The sequence below is a fragment of the Elephas maximus genome, chromosome 14 (genome assembly GCF_024166365.1).
Source record: "Elephas maximus indicus isolate mEleMax1 chromosome 14, mEleMax1 primary haplotype, whole genome shotgun sequence".
In the NCBI taxonomy this organism is placed as follows: domain Eukaryota; kingdom Metazoa; phylum Chordata; class Mammalia; order Proboscidea; family Elephantidae; genus Elephas; species Elephas maximus.
In genome coordinates this window covers 71,191,242-71,214,414 of record NC_064832.1, presented here as the reverse complement: position 1 = coordinate 71,214,414, position 23,173 = coordinate 71,191,242, and the positions used below count along the sequence as shown (strand labels likewise).

The following is a 23,173-nucleotide window of genomic DNA, read 5'->3' as shown; positions in this document are numbered from 1 at the left end:
AGCCGGTCTGACTCATAGCAACTCTATGTACAACAGAACGAGACACTGCCCAGTCCTGTGCTGTCCTCACCATCATTTTTATGCTTGAGCCTATTATTGCAGCAACTACTTCAATCCATCTTGTTAAAGGTCTTCCTTTTTTTCCCCAACCTGCACTTTACAAAGCATGATGTTGTTCTCCAGAGACTTATCCCTCCGGATAACATGTCCAAAATATGTGAGACTTTTACTTTTTAGTCTCACCATCCTTGCTTCTAAGGCTCACCATCCTTGCTTCTAAGGATCATTCTGGTTTTACTTCTTCCAAGACAGATTTGTTTGTTGTTTTGCCAGTCTGTGGTATATTCAATATTCTTAGTCAATGCCACAATTCAACAAGTGTCTATTCTTTTTCGGTCTTCTTTATTCATCTTCCAGCTTTCGCATGCGTATGAGGTAATTGAAAACGCCATGGCTTGGGTCAGTTACACCTTAGTCTTCAAGGTGACATCTTTGCTTTTTAACACTTTAAAAGAGGTCTTTTGAAGATTTGCCCAATGCAATTCGTCTTTTGATCTCTTAACTGCTGTTTCCATGGGTGTTGATTGTGGTGTTATTGAGTGGAAACCCCAGACCCTGCTGGCATGACTTGAGGTGGCCAATAAATGAGAGATTGAGGTGGGACAGCAGGAAAGACACCTTCATTTCCTTGAGCAAGGAAAAGAAATCAGTTGGAGCTGCTGCTGCCAAGACTGCTAACCGAGACCGAGGGAAAAACTACTTTTAAGGGCTTTACAAGTAGGGAGTTCATACAAGTCACATCAGCAACATTCTTAATCATACTGTGCAGGCACAATGGGGTTTACGTGTAACTTCCAAGTGAAGAACAATTTTAATGCAGAAGATGTAGGGTAGGAAGCCAAGTAAACGAAAAAGATTTTAATGCAACACCTTGGTAGAGGAAGTCAAGCAAAGAAAAACAGTATTTTGATGTAAAACTGTTTGGAGTTCTGTCTTAAGTGGATTCAAGTAGAATGAAATCCTTGACAACATCAATATTTTCTCTGTTTCAACTATAGAAACTGATAACATGTGTAATTTAAGTTGATAAAGCAGAAAGGACAGTGTCTTAATGAAAAAGAAATAATGTCTTAAGAGGAATATTGTTCAAATCCAAAATATTCAAATTTTGCTACTTTACAAGAAAGCATGCATTTTCAAAAAGCTCCCTTAGGTATGAATTACAGGAGCATATGGTGGCACACTGGTTAAACACTCAGCTGCTAACTGAAAGGTTGGTGGTTTGAACCCCACCAGCTGCTCTGTAGGAAAAAGATGTGGCAGTCAGCTTCCATAAAGATTACAGCTTTGGAAGGCCTATGGGGCAGTTCTACTCTAGCCTATAGAGTTGCTAAGAGTCAGAATCAACTTGAGGGCAATGGGTTTGGTTTGGGTTTGGGGATACATTTATCAAATCTCATCAAACTGTACACTTAAGCTCTATACACTTAAGCTCTATGCATTTAGCTGTGTATAAATTGCATCTTCATAACAAAAAAGGGACCCTTATCCATACCGCCCAAATAGTTTCATTCACTTAATATAAGAGAAAATCCAAGAAATAGATATACTCTGGCTTTTTTCTGTTGATTTGTGCAGTTACTTTAAATTTCTTTATGTCTTTACTTCAACCACTGTTTGATCATTGGATCTTTTCCTAGGAGTCTGTGTGCAGAAGCAATTGAACAAACTCTTTCTATGTTTTCCACAGACCATGTCCCTCAGCATTCAGGATTTAGAGAATTCAAGGTGGTTTTGAAAGGTAAATTCATGTCAAGGGGATTACATGATAGTATTCACTTTTTGGTGACTAAAAGGGCTTGTCTTTGTTCCTTTACCAGGGGAAAAGGTTTGCTTTGTGTGAACTTCCCATGGCAAACCTCCTTGAGGAATGAATCCTGAGTTGCGTTCAGCCATGTCTTTAGGGTCCAGTAGTTAAACCATTAAGAAGGAATAGTGGGACATTAACTTTCACTGCTTTTCTGACTTCAAGGCGTGATCTTAACCAATCTATTTTTTTTTTTTTAACACTTCCTAGGATACTTTCACCTTGTAGAACATTCCACACTTACCTAGACAAAAAAGACAAAAACACAAACCTTCATAAATGCAAAATTAGTTCAAAGCTGAAAGTTTTAAGGAATCTTAAAATTTGATACAACTTTTAGCTCATATGTATAAATGAAACTTACACAGTGCTTTCACTGCCGGCGAGTTTATAAATAAGGTCTATCCATAAGTGATTTGAAGTTATAAGGCAGAAAACAAAAAACAGCAACTGGGTCACACCAGTACCATTCAAGGCATGAGTACAGGAAGTAAGAGACACTGGCATAGGATCCGTTATGTGCTTGGGACTTGACATCAGTCATTCACGAAGATCAAAGAAGAAATCTTTCAAATGGTAACCTTTACATTGTAACTCAATTTGAAATTAAACTTCGATTAAATCTTACTGATGTTTGAAATATTCCAAGATAAATAAAAGAGAAAAAACTCTGTCTAGACTTTATATTATTAAATTCATCAAAAGCACAGTCCATGTAATCAGAATAGACTTGAATTCAAGTCCTAGTTCCAAACCCTAGCCCAACACTCAACTAGTCATGTGGTCTTTAGTGAATTGGTTAACTTCCCCGACACTGAGTTTGACTATCTGTAAAACCATGAAAAGACTGATGTGAGAGAGTAAATCAGATTCTGTGAGTAAGGTGCCTGATATAGGTGTTGCTGTGTGCCATCGAGTCAAATCTGACTCATAGTAACCTTAAAGGACAGAGTAGAACTGCCCCTTAGGATAGGGTCGCTGTGAGTTGAAATCAACTCAACAGCAATGGGTTACACCTTTATGGGTGCAGACAGCCAGGTCTTTTCTCCTGCAGAGTCGCTGGTGTGTTTGAATCTCCAGCTTTTCAGTTAGTAGCCCTGCGTTTAACCCGCTGTACCACCAAGGCTCCTTAATATGTATTATAGTGCTTATAACATATAGCCAATATTGTTGTTTAAATTTCAAATGAAGGATGTGTATATTTGCCTTAAGATTATTGGCTTTATGTTGACTAAAAAAAAAGTTTCCATTGAGTCAACTCCAATTCATGGCAACTTCACATGTGTCAGAGTAGAACTATGCTCCACAGGGTTTTCAGTGGCTGACTTTTGGAAAGTAGATCACCAGGCCTTTGTTTCCAGATGCCTCTGAGCAGACGCAAACTGCCAACTTTTTGGTTAGTAGTTGAGGATGTTAACCATTTGTACCCCTCAGCAACTCCATACTTCAAATACCCAACCGAACACATTGCCGTGGAGTCCATTCCCAGTCATAGTGACCCTACAGGACAGAGTAGAATTGCCCAGTAGGGTTTCCAAGGCTATAAATCTTTACTTAAGCAGACTGCCACACCTTTCTCCCATGGAGCAGCTGGCGGATCCCAGTTGCAGAGCTTTTGGATAGCAACCTGGTGAGCAGTAGAGAGCTTTAGCCACTGTGCCACCAATGCACTAGTATAATTCCTCATTCACATAACACTATGTATCCTTACTCAGCTCAGCAATGAAGCAATTGAATATTGACCTTGTTTTTACTGAGACAGGGAGGATACGAACTATGTTCAAAATGGCCAGATGTGGAATTAGCACTCCCAACCCTAGACCATATTTCTTATTCCTTTGGCCGACTCCTTAGTCATTTTCTTTAGATTTCAAGTTCACCCTTTTAAAGAGAAAACACTGCATGGGGCCAAAATTCCAAGATTCTTGTCCCACCTATGGCATTTACCAGCTAGGAAACCTGCTGTCTAGGTGAACTCACTACAGGAATGGTTCCTGCTGGGCCTGAAATGTCACAGACCAGCAAGGTGGACAGCAGAGTAATATCCAGTGTGCTGCTCACAGCCTGAACTCCTGAGTTTTGTTTTATACAATCTTTGGGCAAAACCATCAGTCACTATTATTTCCCTCTAGGCTACAAAAATGGAGTTCATGAATAGATACGAAAATGTATGTTATTGCCTCTCCTGGTAAATGAATATCATCCTGAATTTGAGTGGCAGCTTTCTGACTTTTAGGTCCCCTAAAGTATTTCTTTTTTTTTTTTAAAGTATCAGGTACCTTATAGGCCCCTTATAAAAGTCCCTGAGGTGGTCCAGGGGCAACACTCCAGCACATGCGAAAGGAACCCAATACCTTGAGGAGGAGAGAACAGCTGCTGCCAAAGAATGTGAGAGAGGGCCCTTAGTACTCTCTCTGAGTAATGAGACCAACACCAGTTATCCGTGGAGTTATTCCGACCCATGGCGCCCTCACGTGTACAGAGTAGGTTTTCAAGGCTATGGCCTTTCAGAAGCGGACCTCCAGACCTTTCTTCCAAGGCATCTCTGGGCGGGTCTGACAAAGTTTTGGTTAATAGTCCAGCGCCTAACCGTTTGCACCACCCTGGGACGGGACAGTAAGAATGTCTCCGAGATAAGGACAGCGCTCTTTCCTATCAGGGCCAATATATACTTGAAAATTTAGGGGGAAAACAAATCAAAACCAGGGTGAAGAGCAGCACCCTCCAAACCAACTAAGTCTTAAATAACACGGCGGGCTATTTAACTGTAAGAAAAGTCCCAGTCGACATTAAAAGTCCAGATAACACGTTTGCTGTAGAGCCCTGCTCTAGTTTGTAGTCCCGGAGCCTCGAGGCTGCGTGATAACTTGTCCTTGATTTAGGCTTGTCTTTTGAAGAACTTATAACTTATGACAAATAAACCGCCTCTTGGACGCGTCTCTGGCCAGCAACTGCCCTCTCCTACCCGCAGCTCCGGCTGACGCTGTCCAGGCATTGCCGAGGGGGAAAGGTTGCAACGCGGTCGGAAGGCGCGGGAGGAGTTCAGCGGTGATTGATGGGAAGGGACGAATGAATAAAAGTACTTGTCTAGCGACAGCAGAGACCCCGAGCGAGCTGCGGAGGCTCCTCTGTCTGGCATTCTCTCAGCGTTTCGTCAGAGGCAGACCCGCCTGCAGCTGAGTGTAGGCGTGCTCTGCTCCCGGAGCCGGCTGGAACCGAGCCGCGGCCGCGCGCGCCTCTGCAGCAGCCCCGCGGCCAGCTACCCAGCGCCCCCAGATCAGCGCTCTCCTCTTGTCGCTCTGCGCCTGGTGGCCACCATCAGCGAGGTAAACCTTCTGCCCTGGTTTTCAGGTAACACAGTGACCGTGCCTTGTCCTAAGGCTTCCGCTTGGAAAACTAGTTTGGGATTTTTTTTTTTTTTTTTTGTAATAAAATTATAAATACAGCAAGTTGAAGTGAGATGGGGTAAAGCACAGAGCGTGAGTGTTTGGAACTACTTGGGAGGACAGAAATTTCCACCTTAATAGCTGATATTCTCCCAAATCGGCCTGAGTTGAGAAGTCTGAGATTTTCCGAGTTAGTGCACACCCCTGGGAGCACGGGTGGAACCGTAACACTGCCACCAGCCCCGGAGCAGCGGCTTTCTCCCGCGGGCAGGAGTCTTGGAGTTCAGATGCAGGATATCGGGATGTCCCTGGGCAGCAGAGTGCAGAGATTGGCATGTGCTTTTGGGCACTAGGTGCCTTGATTCTTCGCCTCCATGCACCCGTAGCTAAAGCGTACGTGCCTCCCTCCTGGCATACCACGTAGTTCAGACCTTTGCCTTGGACTCGCAGCTTTGGGCACACTTTTTCCAGAATGCCCTACCCCACTGCAAATGATTTACCCCTCAGGGGGACGCCGGGGAGAAAAACTCAGGGAGAGGGGCTTAGAGATGGCGATTCAACTGGCGGGAACGCGTCGCGCGTGCAGGAGTTCCCCACTGGCTCACAAATTTGAGCTACTTTTGCGCTCGGGTTGTGGCGGCGAGACAGCGCTCTGCGCTAGCTGTTTGCAGGTAAGTGGCTAGGGTGGCTGATCTGTGTCCTGTTTTCCTTCCCCTGTCGGTCTCCAGGCACAGAAAGCTGCGAGACGGTCACCAGAAGCCCACTCCAGCAGGCAGCAGCATGCAGTCGCCTTCAAGTCTGTGCAGATGCGCCCTGGTGGCGCTGCTTCTTGCCTGTGGCGTCGCGGGGGTCTGGGGAGAGGAGAGAAGATTACCGCCGGCCGGGACCACCTTGCCACTCCTGAAGATGGAAGAGATAATGACGTATTCCACTAGGACCTCTTGGCCGAGAGGGTCCAACGCCAGCCTGCCACCTTCCTCAGCACTTCCGCAAGTGCCTAACGGAGGGAGGACCGCAGGGGCCCGGCCACGCACTCTTCCTCCTCCCCCGTGCCAAGGATCTATCGAGATCAAGGGCACCTTCAAGTATATCAACACAGTGGTGTCCTGCCTCGTGTTTGTGTTGGGCATTATCGGGAACTCCACCTTGCTGAGAATCATTTATAAGAACAAGTGTATGCGAAATGGACCCAATATCTTGATCGCCAGCCTGGCTCTGGGAGACTTGCTGCACATCACCATTGACATTCCCATCAATGTCTACAAGGTAAAGGGGGCCTGTTCACACTGGGCTTTAATACAGGAGGGGGACCAGGTGCAGAGGGGAAGCTTGCTTAAGAAGATCTGTCCCTTCCTGAAAGTCAGTAATCATCAGAACTAAATTCCCTTCTGGTATTTAGTAGTCCCTTGCTAAGCCCAGAACCAAAATAAACAAACAAAACAAAAACAGTTGCTATTGGAGTTGATTCAGACTGATGGTGACCCATGTGTGTCAGAGTAGAACTGTGCTCCCTAGGGTTTTCAATGGTTGACTTTTTGGGAGTAGATGGCCAGGCCTTTCTTCCAAGGTGCCTTTGGGTGGGTGAGTGCTTTAACTCTTTGCATCACCCCAGGACTCCAAACCTAGAAGAGGGCTTCTCATGGTGTGGTCCCCAGACCAGCAGCATCAGGGTCACTTTAGATCTTGTTAGAGAAGATTTTCTAGGCCTACCCCAGACCTACTAAATCAGAAATTCTGGAGTGGAGCCCGGTTGTTTGTATTTTAATAAGTTCTCCAAGTGATTATGATGAACTGTGAAGTTTGAGAACCACTGGTCCAGAAGGATCTATTCTATAGGGGCAACTAGCTCCCTGTATGTTTTCTACCCAATACTGACATCATCTGAGAGCTTGTTAGAAATGCAAGTTCATCCCAGACGTATTAAATCAAATACTGCAAGTTAAGGCACCTGGATAATTCATATACACACTAACTTTGGGAAGCACTGTCCTAAAGGAACCTGAAGGTAGGGGGCCTGAATAGGTTTTTAAGAAACAAATGGCATGGAAGAAACGGGCCTACACTGGTGAGTTGGGAAAATGCCGTTGACCTCTTGTGAATAACTGTAGCTACTTTCTAAGTGCCTCTAGTGGACCACACACTGAGATAGATGTGTTACTTTCTTTACACCTTCTAGAAATCCACAAGAAGCTATTATCCCCATTTTACAGATGACTAATAGAATGCTCAGAGTTTCATAACTAGCAAGAGGTAGAGCTGGGAATCAGGCTCAAATCTGTCAGGTGCCATCTCTCTACATCCATCAATAACTTGGTGGACAAGACTAAGAGACTCAACTTAAGGTCTGTGTAACAGTTTCAGTAGTGAACATTCTTGTGTGATTACCATGGGCAGCAGACAGAAGCCTCCATGCTATTGGTTACTTTGGAAATCTGGACACATACCAATATCCCTGGGCCTCGGTTTCCTCAACTCTACAACAATGCTGCTAGTGCCCAGCCACTGAGGTTGTGTGTGAATTAGGCAAAATACCCTAAGTGAACTCATTGCCGTTGAGTCCATTCCAACTCAGAACGACCCTATAGTACAGAGTAGAACTCCCCTATAGGGTTTCCAAGGAGCAGCTGGTGGATTCAAACTGCCAACCTTTTGGTTAGCAGCCAGTATCTTAACCATTGCTCACAGTTCAAAAGGATTATGAGTTGGAACCAACTCGACGGCAACAGGTTTGGGGTTTGGTATACAAATAGGCAAAACTCTGCATCTGCAACGTGTTCAACGATAGAATGTTAACACATTAAAATGCAACCAAAGTACAGGGAATGGGAATGTACTTTATGGACTTGCCTAAGGTCAGTTCTGGGCTCAGTATAAGTAAAAACAAGGGATGTGGGGCTGGGAAAGTTTGTAGGGGATGCTTTGATCTTTGTGGCTGGAGCAGTTGCCATAACCACGATGCCTATAAATCGCCCTTTGTGAATCTCTGGAAATCCTTATCCCATAGCCATATTTTAAGGGAATTCCAGAAATATCTGAGGTTTAGAGGTGAGATTAAGGTTAGGATCTAGGCCTGAGAGAGAAACACTTCCAAAAATAAGGAATAAATTGAGAAAATCCTAAAATCCTGGATGGCAGTTGGAACTCTGAAGATTCGCAGGAAGGATGGGTTGAATAGGCCCTTAGAATGCATACACTACTCCATCGGGGCTCAGAAGTGACTCATCTACTCAAAGAATTCCACAGACTAAGTTCTACCCCTCCAATTTGGCAGAAGAATTTCAACCCAATTCTTCAAAACTGAATTGAGAAACTTTTGAGTATAAGAAATAAGAAATTTAAAAGTAAATAAAATAAAAAAAATAAGAACCCTACAAAAAGTGAGATTACAAGTTAGTTTTGCATAGATTTTTTGTGTGTGTGTGAAAAGTCTGTTTAGGAAGATCCTAGGAAACCCTGCAAGTCCAGCCCGGGTTTGAAACCCGCCAGCAGTTCAAGTGCTTTGTAGAAGGTGGAAGATAAGGAAGTTTTCTTTCGGTGTGATGAGCTCCATGCCAGATGGTAAATCAGCTCTCCCAGGACCATCTTACTTTCTCTGTCTGGTCATATTATTACACTGATTCCTTTCATTTCACATTCCTTTATGATCTCCCTAGGAAGTTGCATCCTTCTGCCTGAAGCCATTCAGTCTGTTAAAAGTTCTGCTTTTACTTCTGAGATAAACAAACTAATGAGTCATTGCAAATCTAGTCATCTAGTCATCTAGACTGCCTGCCTATAACCAAAGCCATCACATAGAATTAGGTCTCATTGAATTTTACTTCATGACCTTTGGCTTATTTTTATAACGTGTCAATATGCTTCACTTGAGGTATAAAAGCAACAACGTTGTTGTTATCGTTGTGTGCCGTCCAACTCATAGCAACCCCATGTGACAGAGTAGAACTTCCACATAGCCTTTCCTAGGCTGTAATCTTTATAGGAGCAGATTGCCAGATCTTTCTCCCTCAGAGCCACGGGTGGGTTCGAATCACTAACCTTTCGGTTCACAGCCAAGCGGTTAAGCATTGTGCCACCAGAGCTCCTTAATATAATAATAATGGTTATCATTTATTAAGTGTTCAGTGCTTAGTTTACTTCACTAAATCACTGAAACAACCCTACAAGGTAGTGTTCTTATTATCCCTCTTTTAGATCTCAGGAAACTATATGTCTGAGAGATGAGGTTACTTGCCCAATGTCACAGCACCAGAAAGTGCTGAAACTAGAACTTGAACCCAGACCATCTGGCCCTAGAACCTGTGGTCTTCCACATCCCACTACACGGAGTATACATAGGCATGGCGTGCCCTTCTCTAGCCTTGAGAGTTTTAGGACCTCATCTGAGTCCATTGGAGGAATTACATGACATACAACATCAAAGGCTACTTGCTAAACACTTTCAGGAATTAATTTAAGTCGTCTGAAGAGTTATATCTCCTGACGTCTCCTTCAGATGGTCTGTACTGTTTAATACCAATACTATCAGTGGATCTTACTGTAAAGGCTTTATTTATCAAAATGCCCAATCCAGGACTAGTTAAAGCCATTTCTCCCCCTAAATTATTGTGCAACCATAGTAAGTTAAAAATACACACTTAGGATTTCAGAGTAACCAGGCGTTGTAATCCACAAAAAGCAGTTTAAGTGAATTATGGATGCCATTTAAATTTATCCTAAAGTAAGAGCCTTGAATTAAATCCAGTTTTTGCTGATCTTTTTTTTTTTTTTTTGTGGAGTGTTACAATTCTCTTTGAGAATCTGATGAATGTTATGTTGTTGTTAGTTACCATGGAGTTGGTTTCAACTCATGGTGACCCCGTGTGTGCAAAGTAGAACTGCTTCATAGGATTGTTCAAGCTGTGACCTTTTAGGAGCAAATCACCAGGCCTTTCTTCTGAGGTGCCTCTGAATAGGTTCAAATTGCTAACCTTTCAGCTGGTCGTCAAGCAGTTAACCATCTGCACCACCCAAAAAACCAAAACCAAACCCACTGCAGTTGAGTCGATTCCAATTCATAGCGACTCTATAGGACAGTAGAACTGCCCTGTAGAGTTTCCAAAGAGCGCCTGGCAGATTCGAACCGCCGACTTTTGGTTAGCAGCTGTAGCACTTAACCACTATGCCACCAGAGCTTCCCAGGGACTCCTTAATGAATGTTATACATATATACAATTCCTGGGGGTTCGTACCGAAATGCATCTGATCCCCAATCCATCTGTCGGCACACTAAGGACCCGGGGCCTAGATATGTCAAGGCAAATCTATTGCATCAATCTGGAGTTTAGTACATCTAAACAATGTTGACAAGCCACACAATTTCACCAGGAGCCCTGACGGTGCAGTGGATAAAAGTTTGGCTACTAACCAAAAGGTCGGCAGTTTGAATCCACCAGCCACTCCTTGGAAACCCTATGCCGCAGGTCTACTCTGTCAGTATGGGTCACTATGAGTTGGAAACATACTTTATGCCAACAAGTACCACAGAGGTAAGCCAGAGTTTTTTTTTTTTTTTTTTATTTAATAACTTTTATTAAGCTTCAAGTGAACGTTTACAAATCCAATCAGTCTGTCACATATAAGTTTACATACATCTCACTCCCTACTCCCACTTACTCTACCCCTCTTGAGTCAGCCCTTTCAGTCTCTCCTTTCTTGACAATTTTGCCTGCTTCCCTCTCTCTCTATCCTCCCATCCCCCCTCCAGACAAGAGTAGCCAGAGTTTTTGATATTACAATAGAATGGGTTAGGACTTTACACAGAGATACTGCTGTGAGGGGCTGACAAACCTTGGGAAATCTATGTCTGCTGTACCTTGAGGAACTGGGAAATTTCAGGGACAGTCAGTCCCCTCACCAGGTCTCCTGTGTAAGGGCGGAGGTCCTGTGTTAAAGGCGGTGAGGTGTCTTAGGGCACTCAGCAAAGTGAGGTTCTTGAAGCACTTCAAATGCTCATGTAAAAATGTTGAAAATAAACCATATTTACCCTTCTCATCAGTACTCACTAAGGCTACGCCAACATTACACAAGACCACCCAGATGAAAAATGAAAAATTCACTCATTCAAAGTGGACACAAAAATATATATGTGTATGTGTGTGTACATATATATACATATGAATATTAAATGTTATAAGAATGTATACATACGTATCACTTAGCGTAGTGTCTGACATATGGTATACAAACAATGGATGTTATTAGAGTCTGTGTGTATACGAGTGTGTGTGCATGTATGAATAACATTGGGAATTTATGTTTTGGGATTGTCTTTCCCCCCCATTACAAATGTAGCTAAAAATAACATCTTTGTACATATGCCTTTGTACATATGTGTGCTTACCTCTGAAAGATAAATTTCAAAAACTAGAATTCCTGAATTAAAACTATGTGCATCTGTAGTTTTGATAGATATTGTTATATTGAGCTCCAAAGATATTGTTGTGCTCATAATATTTTATACACTAGCTTCATATAGGTATATTTATATATACATATCTAATGTGTGTGTATATATGTTTGTGAATGGTATATATATATGTATATATGTTTGTCTATGTATGTATTTATATGTATTACTAGGAAACCCTGGGGCATAGTGGTTAAGAGCCTGGCTGCTAACCAAAAGGCCAGCAGTTTGAACCTACCAGGTACTTCTCGGAAACTCTATGCGGCAGTTCTACCCTGTCCTGTAGGGCTGCTGTGAGTCGGAATCAGCTCGATGGCAACTGATTTTCGGGTATATGTGACTATGCCCAACATTTTTGTAGCCTATGTATATAATTCAACCAAAAGCCAATGTTTAAATATCTAATGTGAGAATGAATTTCTCCTTATTCAGTGGCTACTTATTGTGTCCTTCTTATATATAAATAAATGGGATAATCTGGATGTTTGCTGCATATGAGAGCCTGGTATCTGACTACTAAATAGGAGTAGCACACAGGTGTCTAAGTTGTATAAAAGCAAAAGAGCTGGGTGTACCTGTGGATGGCAATGAAGGTCTTTTTTTGTTTGTAACAGTGAATTGTAGCAAGACTTGGTTGTAGGTTAGGGAGAAGTTAAAAATTCTTGCAAAAAAAATTTTTTTTTAATTATTTCTGAATTTTATTTAACAATTTAAGGTTTTTTGTGTTATATTTACATGGGTAACTGAGTTAAATTCTCAAATATAGCTTCCTTTGTGCATAAGAAAATTGCATTTGAAAACAAATCTGTTTGTAAACTGATAAGACAGATACAGGTTTTAACTAGTTAGATAAGAATTCAAAATCTAATCAGGTGTCCATCGGTGATGGAGAGCTAAAAATGAGGTTGGTGACCCATTCGAGTACCTTGAGATAGTTGTGCTATTAGAACTTTACAGACTATTGCTAGAGGTAAAGAGGTTCCTTTCTCCCCAAGCTTATGGCCCCCAGCACCCTTTTAACTCAGTAATGAAGTCAGTCCTGAGGTTCATCCTTCAGCCAAAGGTTAGACAGGCCCATAAAACAAAACAACACTAAAGGGACACACCAGCCCTGGGGCAAGGACTAGAGGCAAGAGGGCATAGGGAAGCCGGTAATAGGGAACCCAAGGTCGAGAAGGGAGAGTGTCGACATGTTGTGGGGTTGGTCAATGTCACAAAACAATATGTGTACTAATTGTTTAATGAGAAGCTAGTTTGTTCTGTAAACCTTCATCTAAATTACAATAAAAAAGAACAGAAAATGATTAGAAAGATTAATATGCAAAAAAAAAAAAAAAAAGACTGCTTTCAAAGCTCTGAGAAGCAACACTGCTGATCTTTAACTTCTAACTAGTTAAGATGAGGTACATATAACACTAAAAGGCTGGCATGCTGAAATGGGGAATTGCTTCACCGAATCCAAAATGAGTTTTGAGTGAAGTGACCCTCTCAGGTAATCAGATATTCTCTGCATATAACACAATCCAAATGATCTTCTGAACATAATTACCTTTCTCTCTAGTACTTAACAAGATAGCATTTAATTGACTAGTTTTAATTAACTAGTTTAACAGTTAAAAGTACAATTTAATGGAAAACAATCACTTAACTTTTAAAGTTATAATTTTCCAATCAATAAACTGAAATATATGCGTATATCTCAATACAAGAAGTAAAATTATCATCGGGGGGTAGTGTCAGCTGCCGTAGAGTTAGTCCTGACTCACAGTGACGCCATATACAATGGGATGAAAATTCTGCCTGGTCCTCTGCCATCCCCATGATGAATTGTGGATCAAAGTACTGTGGTCCATAGGGTTTTCACTGGCTGATTTTCACTAGTAGATGGCTAGACTTTTCTTCCTGCTCCCTCTTAGTCTGGAAGCTCTGCTGAAACCTGTTAAGCATCATAGCAATGTGCAAACTGCCACTGATGATTGCGAGGTGGCTGTGTGTGAGATGCGTTGGCCGGTAATCAAACCCAGGTATCCCACATGGGTGGCAAGAATTCAGCCACTGAACCACCAGTGCCTCATATCATTGGAGTCTGATTTCTTCCAAATTAATATCACTGTTCCCATTCCCAGTCAAGTAACTGAGATATTTTTATGATATTTAGAGATATGTTAGTGGTGGCAGCATTTTGACCTAAAAATGGAATCTATTTACCTTTGAAGTTTATTTATTTAAAGCAAAAGCTTTTTAAAAGAAGTACCAATTACACACATTTAAAGTATTAACTTTTTTAAAAAACCCTTATAAACCTAGGTATATACCCAAAAGAATTGAAAGTAGAGACTCAGTCAGATAATTGTATACCAATGTTCATTGCAGATTATTCACAATAGGCAACAGGTAGAAACAACCTGAATCTCCAGTAACAGGTGAATGGATAAGCATAATGTGGCATATACGTACACTGGAATAAATTTAGCCTTAAGGAGAAATGAAGTCCTGATACATGCTACAACATGGATGAACTCTGAAAATACTACCAGTACCAGTACCAGTTGCCACTGAGTCAAATGACTCAATGGTGACCACATATATGTCAGAGTAGAGCTATGCTCTGTAGGGTTTTCAATGGCTGATTTTTCTGAAGTAGATTGCCAGCTTTTCTTCCAAGTCACCTTTGAATGGACTCAAACTCCTAACCTTTCAATTAACAGCCCACTATGTTAACCATTTATATCAGCCAGGGACTCTCTTGAAAACATTATATTGAGTGAAATAAGTCAGTCACAAAAAGACACATGTTGTGTGATTCCACTTGTATGAAGTATCTAGAATAAGCAATTTCATAGAGAAAGAAAGGAGATTAGTGGTTACTAGTTGATACACAATGCTAACTATCAGGCCAGTGATTTGGGAGAGAAGAGAATGGGAAGTTATTGCTTAATGGGTGTCTTAGTTATCTTGCACTGCTATAACAGAAATACCACAAGTGGATAGCTTTAACAAACAGAAATTTATTCTTTCATAGTCTAGGAGGCTAAAAGTCCAAATTCAAGGTGCCAGCTCCAGTAGAAGGCTTTCTCTACCTGTCAGCTCTGGGGAAAGGTCCTTGTCATCAATCTTCCTCTGAGTCTAGGGGTTTTGAAAGAGTTTCTTGAGGACCCTGGGTCCAAAGGAAGCGCTCCTTTCCTGGTTCTTCTTTCTTGGTGGTATGAGATCCCTCTCTCTCTCCCCTGCTTGCTTCTCTCTTTTATAACTCAAAAGAGATTGACTCAAGAGACAACCTAATCCTGTAGATTTTGTCCTGCCTCATTAACATAACCGTCTCTAAGCCTGCCTCATTAACATTGTAGAGGTTAGAATTTACGACACAGGATAATTACAACATATCACAAAATGGAGGACAACCACATTATACTGGGAATCATGGCCTAGCCAAGTTGACACATATTTTGGGGGACACAATTCAGTCCATAAAAATGGGTACAGAGTTTTTGTTTGGATGATGAAAACATTTTGTAAATGATTCATGGAGATGGGTGCACAACATTGTGAATATGATTAATACAATGGAATCATATAACCCACTGCCGTCGAGTCAATTCCAACTCATAGCGACCCTATAGGACAGAGTAGAACTGCCCCATAGGGTTTCCAAGGAGCAGCTGGTGGATTCGAACTGCTGGCTTTTTGGTTAGCAGCCAAATGCTTAACCACTGTACCTCCAGGGCCCTTAAAATGGTTAAGATGGCAAATTTTATGTTATATATTTTTTTATATGTTTACCACAATTAAAAAAAAGCATTAATAAAGAGTAAGACTATTAGCTCCAAATGACTTTCAGATCAATTAACGAGTAAAACTAATACCCCTCCACCCAATTAGCATAGTGCCTATAAGACCTATACTAGACAAATTCTTTTGATAAATAATCGTATATAGGAGACCTAAAGGCGGTGGGTTTTTTCTACTTATATTTTTGCAACTGTCCAAGGGGAAAAGAAGGAAGGAAAGTTTGTTCTTCCTTCTGTATGAGGATATTAGTCATAACTGATTTATAAAAGCAGAGTTCAGATAACCCAGAAACTCAAGACTTTATATTCCTAACCCACTGCTTCACATTCTGACCACGATTTCCCATGACAAATGTGTGGCAAACACTTGACTTTGGGCAATGAAAGGTTGCCTGTGTTGACTTTTTTCTTTGCCTTTGATCTGCCCCTGGGTCACTCCATAAATCCAAGCCTCTTAGAAATTTCAAGGCCATGTTTCTTTCAATATGGTAAGAGTTGTCTACTAAAGGCTTTACATTTTTTCTTTCCTCACTTAAAATGAGTCTTTCAAGATTGAAGATATTTCCGTAACTGTGCAAGAGAATGACATAGCCAAGACCCTGTTGTCTCAAAGCCAGGGAGCCATGTTCTTTATTTCACAAAGAAAACCATATAAGGTTATCTCTGTGTGGCTAATATGCTATAGTTGATTATTTTTAGAGAAACATGCCAAATGCTAATAAATGATTAAGTGCCTTAAAGGGTGTTGACAGATAAAGCCTGAGCTGAAGTAAGATTCAAGATGTAATTTATGATGTGAAACATTCTCTTGCAGGACTTTGTACAGTTAAGAAGAGGTTGGTTATGTTCGCAAGATAGTTGAGCGTGGTGTATGGGTATATCTTAGCCAACAACTTCTCCAATTTTAGACTTTACTTATTCCAAATATTCTTATTTAGAGGCTGATTATTTCTCGTCCCCTATAAACCCTCTGATTAAGGAGTCTCTGACTGGTGCAAATGGTTAATGTGCCCAGCTGCTAACTGAAAGGATGGCAATTTGAGTCCATTCAGGGGCACCTCAAAAGAAAGGTCTGTGATCTGCTTCCAGAAAAAAATCAGCCATTGGAAACCCCATGGTTAAAAAAAAAAAAAAAGGTAAAGAGAAAATGGCCAAAATGTGGTGGTAGAGAGATAAAGAGATAGAGGTAGAGAGAGAAAGAAAGAGATAGAGCCAGAGAAGAGGATCATTTTTGAGTTAGAAATTGACTAGCAGAGTTGACTGAAGCATTTCTTAGGTGATTTTCTCCTTAAGCTCAAAGCCATCCTCATGCCTGACCTTGTAAAGAAGGCAGATCTCCACGTCTCTTTTCTGCTTCTCTCTTTTTCAACTCCTTTGTCCTTTCCAGAATGGAGGAAAAATATTCTCTGAATGGTTACATTATGCATTGTCTTCTTGTCCCTCAGTCAGTGATTTCAAGCTGTTAACAGGGCTTTCAGATTCTGCAGTAGCAAGTGTTCAATAAAATACAGATAGAATTAGGTCTAAGTTTTTTTTTTTTATGGCACGAAATTACTGAATAAGGTTTGTTGGACTCATAAAGTTTGGAAGTCCTGGTCCTGAGCCATGAGGCTATCCGGATATATCCAGCTGAATACTATGAACATTCAATTTCTTCAGGTGCCGTGGTGATCTTAGAGGACCCAGCTCAGATAAGCAAATCTAATAACTGGTTTATAAATAGTATTTGTTGTTTCTCTTAGCTGGGGCTTTTCAAAATATTTGAAGTGCTAATGGAATTTTTTCAAGCATAATCTGTGGATACTTTTTTAAGTTCAGACAATAAGAGAGAGCAATCCATTTCTATTACAGGCTAAATAAATTTCATTGTGAAATTGATTGAAAAATACATTTGAGATGAACTTAAATATCTCCTAAGGAATATTTTCAATGTTGTTTTTTTTTTTTTTTTTTTGGTTCCTATCTCTTTGCTTCTCAGAGATTTTGTTTCAAGAACTTTAATTCATCCTGCACAACTCCAGGGGACACTATTCACATTGTTGTTGTTGTGTGCCGTCAAGTCAATTCTGACTCATCATGACTCTATAGCAACCCTATAGGACAGAGTAGAACTGCTCCAAAAGGGTTTCCAAGGAGCAGTTGGTGGATTTGAACTGCTGATCTTTTAGTTAGCAGCCTGAGCTCTTATCCACTTTGCCACCAGGGCTCCATTCACATTGTAGTCTATTTAAATGATACCCTTAAGGGAAGAGCTGACATTACTTCTAACAGACTTATTCCTAACCCACATAGCCTGACCTTTATGTGATTAAATGCATTTTGATGGATGCTGGCGGAACTTGTAATTGATATTTGTCCCTGAAGGCAGAATGTATGTCAAGAAAATAATTTACTGTGCACTTGACCAGCAGCTTACTTTGAATTCTCTCTGTATGTATGAATAAGAAAGAAAGGGAGTTCTGACATGGAAATCCTTGAATGAGGGTGTCCTATCTTGTTAAAACACTAGTATAAACTCAGAAAAACTCTTATCTGCTACAGGAAGCCAAGATAAAAAACAGAAGAATACACCCCTTCCCAACACTGTGAAACGCTACCACCCCATTACTTCCCTCTTTTGACTTTTACTGCAAAAACATTTCTTTAATGCCAGTCATTGGAGAGAAATGTTCATGGTGCACCGTGAGACGGAGCAGACTGTAATCTGGCAAAGTCCCGGTGGTTCTTCTATTTAATATGCAGCTCACCCATCCTCTTCTATGATCATCTCTTACCAGGCTGTTATGTTTACTGCATCCATCTCCTCCAAATTTACAATCCTCTGAGCAATTAAAGCTCTTCAGAGAATCCCAGTAGATAGTAAGCAACAGTAGGTTCTGTTTTATATCAGTAATTTCCTTGACAGGTTTGAGGAGGGGAGAGAGAGGGGAGAGTGGAATTTTTGTCTTTCACTTTTTCCAGCTTGCTTGGAAGGGCAGAACGCCAACAAGAGAACAGCAGATCCTCAATCCTCAATCCCAGGGCTCCTGGCTCTGTGTCAGGATGACCTGATCATCTGGAAGGGAGAGGACATAAACTAGAAAATATAAAAAGCTAATGAATGCACAGTTGAAGCCCTGGTGGTGCAGTGTTTAAGAGCTATGGATCCTAACCAGAAAGTCAACAGTTCAAATCCACCAGCCACTCTTGCAAAACCCTATGGGCAATTCTACTCTGTCCTATCGGGTCGCTACAAGTTGGAATCAACTCAACAGCTGGTTTTGTTTTTTGGTTTTTTAATGCACAGTTATCTCACCTCTCTAAAAATTCACTTAGAATATGAGCACTGGAAAGCTTGTGACAGAGGTTTTATTACATAGAGGATTTCTGCTTTATGATCAAATTCATTTGTTCATTCATTGTTACTCAGCAACGAGTGGTCACTGTGTGCCAGGTAGTGTGATAGGCACTAGGAAAGTTGTAGAACATCCTGAAACAGACTTAAAGCTCAGTGTAGAGGCTTAATTTTCAAAAAGAGGAAAGGAGAACAGTACGTACGGTTAATGAAGCAAGTGAACATTTGTTCCTGCAAGATGGTTAACTTCGGCATTTCCTGAATTTATGGGGCTTGATTCCTTCCGGCATTAACAGTGGTATGTATTAACAGGGCTTTCCCCATTTAATTTCTAAGGAATGTGATTTTTAATTAAAAACAGAAAAGAAAAAATGTAAATCCCTCAGTTGGAGAAATTTTGCAGGGCTCATTTAACAATACCCTTAAGAAAAGATATTTATTTTCTGTTCCTGCTATCCTTCTAACAACAACAAAAAAAGCTATATTGCATAAAAACAATGTTAATATAATATAAACATAATTTTATATAATATAAAAATAGTTTATTTGCATTATAGAGTTATGAAATCATGACCATCCTTGAGCAGAAACCTTATAACCAGCTTCATCACATCTTTATTCTAACCAGTAACTAGTTGGCGATGAGACAACTTGGACTCATGGAGAGCCCATGTGTGTCAGAGTAGAACTGTGCTCCGTAGGCTTTTCAATGAGTGATTTTATTTTTGTAAATAGGTTGCCAGGCCTTTCTTCTGCAGCACTGCTGGGTGAACTTAAACCTCCAACCTTTCAGCTAGAGCTGAGTGCATTAACCATTTGCATGACTCAGGGACTCCATTTTCAGTGTTTATATATTTATTTGTGTTTATTCATACCAAAAAAAAAAAGCTAGGGGAGCAGAAGTAGCCTTCGAGGGAAATAAGGGCCAGCACGGACACAGGTTGTCATTTGGTTAAGTGAACACCACATTGACCGTAGGGCCTGACACTGCAAAAGCTGTTGGTTGAATGAGCCATTACAATGTTAACCGTGGGGTATCTTCTGACTCAGGTTTGATAAATGTTAGGTAACATGTTCAAACTGAACTTTAAACAGGACCTAGAAATTGTCAGTCACGTAGCAGGGACACAGAAACAACGCTGAATGATAGCATCCTTTTTGCCATCAGAGACTGAGTTTTTTCATACAGTATTTGATTTGCCTTCAGTATTCAGACCTTGCCCTCAAGTTATCTGATTTCATAGAAGAAAAGTCCAAAGGAAACCCCCTAACACCTGGGAATAAGAAATGTGTTTTTGCTGGGCTTGAAGTTAGAGGTGCTTTCTCTTGCAATAAAGGAAATCGATTTCCTCTGCAGAGAGGAAAGCTGGACTGTTGAACTTTGAAATATAGATGTCGAATGTCATTATTTTTGTCAATAAATGGCAGAATAAATAATTTCCAGGAACCATAACAATCTATAAGAACATTTCCTTACCAAATTTTGAAGATAGTGGGAGTGATTTTTGGCATAGCCTAAGGGCATTTCCCCCCATGCAGGGCACTGATTGTTTTGCATTAAACAAGTTGATGCCTTTGCATTTTAAATAAGCTCCCTGCACTGTTGACTCTCTTGCTAGAGGCCATCAAGATGACAGAGATGAGCGTTAGGAGGGGGCATGGGTCCTGTCAGCTTCTCTGAGTGTCCACAAAGCTTCTGGTTAGAGAGAGGCAATTGGTGAGCGTTTTACAGGAGGCAAGTGGCAGCCTGCCGAAATCGTCCTTCTCACTAGGAATTAAAGGAAGCAACAGTGCGCGGTCTTCGGCTATGCTCTGTGGACCAGTAGCATTTGGATCTGAACTGGGAACATGAGACAGTGAAAGCTGATGAAGGTTAATGCTCTCTTCTTTGCTGTCCCTTCCCCTTAGGGAGGGTAGATTGGAAAATTGTAATCTCTCAGTTATGATTAGGTCTCTCGCTAACTCTCTGTGGAACTTGAGTAGAATGGTTACAATTTCCAGTTTGTGTTTCTCTGTCCTCTGTGATAGCGTGGGTCAGAGGTTGGGCTGCAGGCTTCCCAGTGGTATGAAAAGCAATAATCCAATTTTTAGGCTGAGCCAAAAACAATAGTAACCTCAAAACAGGGCCAGGATTCAGTGCAGTGCTCATTTTCATGAGGCAGGCTGGTTTCTCTTCAATGATCAGGACATTCATTCATCCTGATTCTTCTGGTGTCTGTACCTACATGGTACCAATATTTGCACTAAAAAAAAAAAAAAAATTGCCATCAAGTCAATTCCGACTCATAGTGACCCTATAGGGTTGAGTAGAACTGCCCCATAGGGTTTCCAGGGAGTGCCTGGTGGATTCAAACTGCTGACCTTTTGGTTAGCAGCTGAGCTCTTAACCACTGCACGACCGACCGGGGCCTCCAGTATTTGCATGCAAAAAAACCCATTGACATTGATTCAAGTCTGACTCCTAGTGATCCTATAGGACAGAGTAGAACCGCCCCATAGAATTTCCAAGGAGTGCCTGGTGGATTCAAGCTGCTGACCTTTTGGTAGCAGCTGTAGCACTTAACCACTAGGCCACCAGCAACCTTACAGGACAGAGTAAAACTGGCCGATAGGGTTTCCAAGGAGCACCTGGTAGATTTGAACTGCTGACCTTTTGTTCAACAGCCGTAGCTCTTAACCACTGAACCACTAGTGCTTTAAGATTTGCGTAGTTGGAAGTAATCTGAGACAGAATAAAATGTTTAACAATATCCCCAAATATGGACATTATAGGGTTAAAACAGCTAGGAGATGGGGAGAAAATTTTACCCTGAGTCCTGTTATTTCATCATTGACAGACACCTATGAACCTATAAATAGTAATATTTTATTTAATCCTAAACATTCTTTTCTATAGAATAAAACCAGTTGCCATCGAGTCAACTCCAACTTCTGGTAACTTCCCACATGTGTCAGAATAGAACTGGGCTTCATAGAGTTTTCAAAGGCTGATTTTGTGGAATTAGATCACCGGGCCTTTCTTCCAACTGCATTAACTGTTTACACCACCCAAGGACTCCTCTACAAGATAAGATTTTACAAAACTCCATCCCAAAGGTGTTGTAGTAGTTATAAGCACAGACTCTGGAGCCAGACCACCAGGGTTGTAAGGTGGATCTGTTACTTACAGAAATGAGCAGTCTTGGGCAACTATTTTAGCAACCCAATGATAAGCAACAAATTCCCCAAAAGTTAGTGGCTTGACACAATGAACACTTATTTTCTCTCTGTGCCTGTGGTCAGGATTCCAGGAATGGCTTCGCTGGGTGGTTCTGGCTCAGGGTGTCTGCCATTAGGGTACTGGCTAAGACTGCAGTTATCTGAAGGCTAGACTAGGGCTGCAGGGGCCGCTCCATCACACATATGGCAGATTAGCCTTAGTTATGGTCAGGAGGCCTCAGTTCCTTCCCACGTTGGCGTCTGCATAGAGAAGCTTGAATGTCCTGAAGACATGGCAGCTGACTTGAGTGGTCCGAGAGAACAAAGAAGATGCCAGAAAGCCCTGTAAGAACTCATCTCAGGTGTCACACAACATCATTTCCACCACATTCTCTTCCTTAAAAGTTAATCACTAAGCCCAGCTCACACTCTAGGAGAAGAAAATTAGACACCACATTTTGAAGGGAAGAATATCAAAGAATTTGTTGGCAGATTTTTAAAACCAGCACAACAAGTTAATAACTTTCTAAGTGTCTCCATTTTCTTATCTACACAGTGGGGATAATAATAGTACTACCTCTTAGGGTTACATTGAAGATTCAGTGATATGTGTAAAGCACTTAGAATCACACCTGGCTTATCATAAGTGCCATGTAAGTATTGTTTTTATTTTCTTCGTGATACAACTAAAGAGAATAAAATGATTAGACAGAATATTATCTGAGTAATTTATACCAACCTGGATCTGACAAAGTCTTTGTAGAGTGAAACCTGTGAGAGCCGGAATTCTACGGGACTACCTTTTTTTTCTGGGTCCTGCAAGTTTTCTGCCTTTGACAGGGTGAGGCCTTATCATTTTTCTGTTGCTGGTTTTAGTGGAAACTATTTGAGTTTTCCTTCTCTGACAGGTTTCCCTCTTACACAGGTTCTGACTTTCTCAGGTTTTACTGTAACTGATGGGAACATTTTTATTCCTGTTTCCAAGGGCAATTGGCAGTTCTTTTGAAGAATCTTAAGTTTATAGCTTGCTCAGAGTCTTTCCCATCTCAGTAATGGCTCCACCATTCACATAGTAAATCCTTGAAGTGTCTTGATTCCTTCCACCCTACATCCAATCCGTCAGCATACCCTACTGGCTCTGCCTTCAAATTCTAT

General features: G+C 41.2%; 1 protein-coding gene across 2 annotated transcripts in view; it reads left to right on the top strand.

Annotated features, from left to right (window-relative positions):
* Nucleotides 1-4,969: 4,969 nt before the first annotated feature.
* The window catches only part of EDNRB (endothelin receptor type B), a 38,644-nt gene continuing 20,440 nt past the window's right edge, over nt 4,970-23,173 (top strand). Inside the window, exons 1-2 of one of the 2 annotated variants that reach the window (XM_049853058.1) lie at nt 4,970-5,218; nt 5,982-6,519. In XM_049853058.1, the coding sequence (XP_049709015.1) occupies nt 6,034-6,519 (486 nt within the window). In that variant the 5' untranslated portion in view covers nt 4,970-5,218; nt 5,982-6,033. The remainder of the gene's footprint in view (nt 5,219-5,981; nt 6,520-23,173) is intronic. The other variant, XM_049853057.1, reaches the window with a different exon arrangement.